Source organism: Sceloporus undulatus, chromosome 8, assembly GCF_019175285.1.
Source record: "Sceloporus undulatus isolate JIND9_A2432 ecotype Alabama chromosome 8, SceUnd_v1.1, whole genome shotgun sequence".
NCBI classification, from domain to species: domain Eukaryota; kingdom Metazoa; phylum Chordata; class Lepidosauria; order Squamata; family Phrynosomatidae; genus Sceloporus; species Sceloporus undulatus.
In genome coordinates, this window is record NC_056529.1 from 34856895 (window position 1) to 34862443 (window position 5549).

The following is a 5549-nucleotide window of genomic DNA, read 5'->3' on the forward strand; positions in this document are numbered from 1 at the left end:
AAAACTAAACAATATAAAAATATGAACTCCATTACCCAGCACAGTAATGTGGGGAAGAAAATGTTATTGTTGTTAACTGCCCTTGAGTTGTTCCCATGGCCACTCTGTGGATGAGACATCTCCAAGACTCCCTGTCCTCCACTGCTCTGCTTAGTTCTTGCAAACCCACACCTGTGATCTCTCAAATAGTCTTCATCTCTTTCTGCTTCCCTCCACCTTTACTAGCATTGCTGTTTTTTCCAATGAGTCATGCCTTCTCAGGATGTGTCACAGGTTTTTTCATCACTCCTTCAATATGAAAGACATGGCATAGGAAGAGAGACAATACTACAATTTCTATTAGTGTCCTAAATCACTAACAGGACTGCTTTTATAGGAAAAACACACTTATCTTCAGACCAACATTTTAGATATATGTAAATCATCTTGTGTATTGATTCCACTATCACTTATCCATACCTGAAAATTTAGTATTCAAAGAGAAAAGTAATAGAAAAGTATCTGGAGTTACAAGGTTCTTGGACAGGCAAACTTTACAAAGACCCATGTTTTCATTTTCTTCCTGCTTTCCTCTGTATGTGTTAAATTGAGAATCACATAACAGTGGGTAGTATGAATCTTGATCAGGGAAACACTGAATCAAAGCAATGTGTAGTGTGCTTGGGCCCAGCTCTAGCTTACTAGAGTAGTTGGGGAATTAAAAACCAACAAAGAAAGAATGCTTTACTTGTATTGTTCTGGACAAGCTGGAATAATGATGCAATGGGGAAAGAAAGGAGATATAGCAGAAGTAATGACCCACAGGTAGACAGCTGGAGGCTTATAACACAGTGGCAGTTAATTGTCTCATGCTCTTAATATAGAGGTTGCATTACACACAAAAACCCACATCCTAGTAATGAATAAATAGAAGTTTCAAGTTTAGTGATGCTATTGGGAAAATTGCTCTTCTTTGTGGAAAATCTGCCCCAGTTACCTTTTGTTTTTCGTTCCTGTTGTGAATCGCCTCTGTCATCCAAAATAACAGTGTGATCCTGAAGGAAGAGAGCAGAGAATTATTTTTAAAAAAGAATGCATTTTAGGAATATATTGCCTTGTTTTTTAAAAAAGGGCAACAGAGTCCTTTCGAACACGAAAGGCATTATCATTCTCTGCTGGAGAACATTTCTTTTACAGACAGATTGTGAGTTCTTGTTGCAGGTTAAAGATATGCAAGATTTTTACCTTGGGCTTGTTTGGGTGTGCTTTGACAGTGCAAGAAGGCTGTGGAGATCCAAATATATTGCTGCTTTTGCCACCAGGGGGATTTGTAAGTTGATGTGAAGGTTTAGGTTTATGGTCCTCAAAAATTCCACTATCCTTTCCACCTGCAAGACAGGAAGTTACCAGGAAAGACTCTCTTCATTCAGATTTCTAGGCAAAGGCATGAGAAGCTCCAGCAAAAAGTCTCATATCAACAGTTTCAGGGACTGACTATTGTCAGTTTCAGTGCCTGAGATTTATTATTTTCTTCTACAGTGTATGCTGACTTTTGGCCTAACAGACCAGGAATGAAGTGGGGACCAATGTGCAGCACTGTCAGTAGTAACAGCTGAAATAGCTGAGGAAGAGAACTTAACCACCTCTACCATTCCTGGGAACATTTCAATCTTTCAATTATCTTAGACAAAACACTGTGATGTTAGTACAAAGAGATGGATAAACTGAAGCTGTTGTGCTTTGACGTATCATGAGATGATCTGAATCACTGAAACAAACAAACAAACCCAAAAAAATTACAATCTATTTATTTAATACAATTTAAATCCTACCTTAGTATGTTAAGGAGCACATCTCCAATTTGCAACATAATGCAACACACAAAAACATCAGCAGCTAAATATCCAGTCCCATGTTCACCATCAATTCCTCTTGACACTGTACTGCAGATAGCTACCACTAACATAACACAAGCCAAGGATCTACATCTGCATGTAGCCCTACACATACAACCCATATCCTCCCACTGCCTGCCAGCTGACACGCCCCAGAAGGAGCTCTTGCTGCTGTCCCTAACTGGGAAAAGGAGAGGGAAGGGAATTCAGAACATGAAGAAGCAGTTGGTTTTAGCTCATGCAGTGGGGAGAGAAATTAGTGCGCTCTCTAGTGCACCCATCTTTTCCTTCCCCTGGGAGCCCAGAGCAGCCAGTTCATGCGTTGCCTCTCCTCTCCCTCCCCTTTCCTCTGGCAAGAAGCAGAAGCTCCTGGTCTTGACAGCTGTCAGGCAGTGAGCGCTTCTGCTTGATGGAGCAGAAAGGCAACAAAATGGTCTTCTGTGCCCCAAAAAGAGAGACTTATGAGCATATAAGTCGCTAACAAGATGCCAGCCATAATGTCCAAATGGCAATTTTACCAAGTCTCATTACCCACTTTTCTGGTGCAGACTTGTCAGTTTAACATCCTGAATGCCCCACAAAAGTACACAATCTACCTTCAAAAGAAAGCATTGTGTTGAGCACCAACCTTTTGTAGATGGAAAATGTTTATGTTCTCCACTTGAGCTGACAAAGAGAGACTGTGGGACCGTTCTGTACCAGACTAACAAAGAGTTAAAGGCATGCTACTGAAAAAGCGAAGGCCAAGCCATCGCTAATGTGCTGAAGCAGAGGCTGGGTCTCACCTGGAGGGTTTGTCTTTCTGGGCAAGGCCTGAGGTTCTTCCCCTCCTCCGAATATGTTGGATGCCATTCGGTGCGGTTTGAGAGAGACGGAGGCTTCTTCTGGGCTTCCAAAGATGTTGCTGGAGCTTCCTCCCGGAGGTTTCGACACTCTGTTTTTCAGAACGATTCGTGCAAAAAAGGTCAGCCATTAGTGTATGTGTGTATATATATATATATATATATATATATGAATTGGTGGCCCCATACGTAAGGCTTCAGCTTGTCTAAGGCAATAGACATGGCGTACACATCCTTTTCAGGTATGGACCAGTGGATTCTCTGGCAGAAGCTTCTTGCTGAGGAACAGCACAGGGTGTAGGAAGCCATCTGGGCCCTCTTGCATCAGGACAGCTCCAAGCCCTTCGGAAGCATCAGGGTTAGTAAAAGGGTTTATCAAAGTCTGGTGCCATCAAGACTGGATCAGATGTCAGAGCTCTCTTCAGGGTGTCGAAAGCCTCCTGCACCCTTCGGTCCATTTCACATCTGGGTTCTTTATGACCCGTGAGTCTGTCAGAGGAGCGCTATCTGACTGTAGTGTGGTACAAACTCCTGTAATAACCCGACAAGCCAAGGAAGGATGGACTTGTTTTCGGGACTTTGGTTTGGCCAGTCCGAATCACCTCGACCTTTGCTTGCAAAGGTGTGATAGTCCCTGGCCTACCATGACCGAGGTAGGTCACCCTCTCCAGCACACAAATGGCACTTCTTGGCCTTGATTGTAAGGCCAGCCTCCTGAATGCGCTGAAAGACAGTCTCTAAATGTTTGAGATGGTCTTCTCAGGAGTCAAGAAGATCGCAATGTCATCTAGGTAGGCTACCGCAAAGTCTCCACAGCCCTCAACAGGAGTCGACTAGCCTTTGGAGGTCGCTGGAGCGTTGCCAAGTCCAAAGGGAGCACGTTTGAACTCGAACAAGCCATAGGTGTGACGCAGTGCGGTGTTTGGATTCTCAGCTAGAGCAACCTGCCAGTAGCCTTTTGTAAGTCTATAGAGGACAGATATTTGGCACGTCCAGCTTTTCCAAGAGTTCGTCCACCTAGGCATAGGGTACTGCTCAGACGGTCACCGAGTGGTCTCTGTAGTCCACACAGAACCGGATCTCTTTACCTCCTTTCTTAGGCACCAATACAACAGGTGATGCCCAAGTGCTGCGGGAGGGTCGGATGATCCCATCTCGAGCATTTCGTTGATCTCTTTTTCAATGGCTTGTTTTGCCACCGGCGACAAGTCGAGGCTTTCGGCGAAGGTCGTTGTCATCCGCTGCTACTACATGTTGAGGATCCATGGTCACCGGTACTGGAGAAAACAGGAAGCATACCTGGATAGTAGACGTGAAACATCTGTGCGTTGAGTTGAGTCGAGCCTTGGGAATTGAATGTCTCAGTTGCCTCCTTCTTTCTTATGTGAAATGCTCCTGTGGCCACTCCTCCTCATCTGCCTCTGGATCCTCGAGGGCAAGAAGTAATGCGGCCTGTCGTGAAAGGGCTTAAGCGAGTTGACATGATAGACCTTGGCTTGAGACCAGTGTCTGGTAGTGGATGAGTAGTTCACAGTGTATTCGCTCAAGCACTGTGGCAAGACTACCAGGACGTTCCAGTTTATTAGTCGTAAGCTCAAGACCATAACGTGGTCTCCAGGCTGGAAGCATCGCTCCCTGGCAAAGGTCATACCAAGCCTTTGGCTTGTTGTGCCTGTCGGAGATTGTCGTGAGCTTTTGCCACGCGTCCTGAGTGTTTTGCAGCTGGGGACAAAATCCACAACATTGTTTGCTTGAAGGTTGGTCGCCTTCCCATTGTCGCGCACTAAACTGCATGGCCCTTTCACCTCGTGACCATAGACCAGCTCAAAGGTGAGAAGCCCAAACTGGATTGGGACCGATCTATAGGCAAAGAACTGTTGTAGAGCCAAGTCCCATCATTCGAGTGTTCCTCTACAAACTTTCGTATCATTTCCCTAAGTAGAATGAAAACGTTCCACCAGGCCATTAGTTTGATGATGATAAGGGACGAAAGTGAGGGCTTCACCCCATGTGACTCCCAGAGACGGTTCATGCCTTGGACATAAAGTTAGTCCTGCGTCCGTCAGGATCTCCAAAGGCCACCCTACTCGAGCAAAGATGTCCGTCAATGCTTGAGCCACGGCCTTGCTGAGATGGCACCCATGGGACAGCTTCCGGCCACCGTGTGCAAAAGTCCACCAAAGTGAGGATTACTGCTTTCCTCTGCAGTTTTTCGGGGAAGGGGCCACCAAAAATGTCCATGCCACTCTCTGAAAAGGTACCTCAATAATGGGTAGTGGTTGCAGAGGCGCCTTGTCTGATCTTTGGAATTTCCAACTTGTTGGCAGACCCGGCAGGATCGGACAAAGATGGCCACATCCTTGTTCATCCCGTCCCAAAAGAAGCCTTCTTAAGTCTGTCCTTCGTTCGTGTGACTCCTGAATGTCCACTAGGTGTGTGCCCGCTGAGAAGTTTGGGCCCTGTATGCAGCTGGGACCAGTAATTGCCTCAGAGGTGACCAGCCTTCCTAAAGTCCTTAGCCAAAATTCCCGGTAGAGCAGCCATCAACCACAATGAACTTGCTGCGGTATTTGGAGAAGTGGTGTGGGACTCATCCCTCGCCAAGGGACCACGCTGCCTGCAAGGTTGGATCCGATGTTGTTCCTTCTGGAAACTGTTCCCTTGAGACCGGAACTGGTGATCCTCCACAGAGGGTGAGCAGGGAGTTCTCAGTTGTAGGGAAGTGTTGCCCCCATTTGGGACAGGTTAGGAGTTGGTGCCACAGCGTCCACTGGTGGCGACATATCCCGTTGTGGTTCAGGATATTCTGTGGCTTGTGTTTGCTGTAGCGGCC

General features: G+C 46.1%; 1 protein-coding gene across 1 annotated transcript in view; it reads right to left on the minus strand.

Moving 5' to 3' along the window:
- Window positions 1–2841, minus strand: part of JPT2 (Jupiter microtubule associated homolog 2) — a 3637-nt gene extending 796 nt beyond the window's left edge. Inside the window, exons 1-3 of the mRNA XM_042438314.1 lie at window positions 2660–2841; window positions 1225–1367; window positions 977–1034 (exon numbers count right to left, since the gene is read on the minus strand). Of these exons, the coding sequence (XP_042294248.1) occupies window positions 977–1034; window positions 1225–1367; window positions 2660–2726 (268 nt within the window). The 5' untranslated portion in view covers window positions 2727–2841. The remainder of the gene's footprint in view (window positions 1–976; window positions 1035–1224; window positions 1368–2659) is intronic.
- Window positions 2842–5549: the final 2708 nt, after the last annotated feature.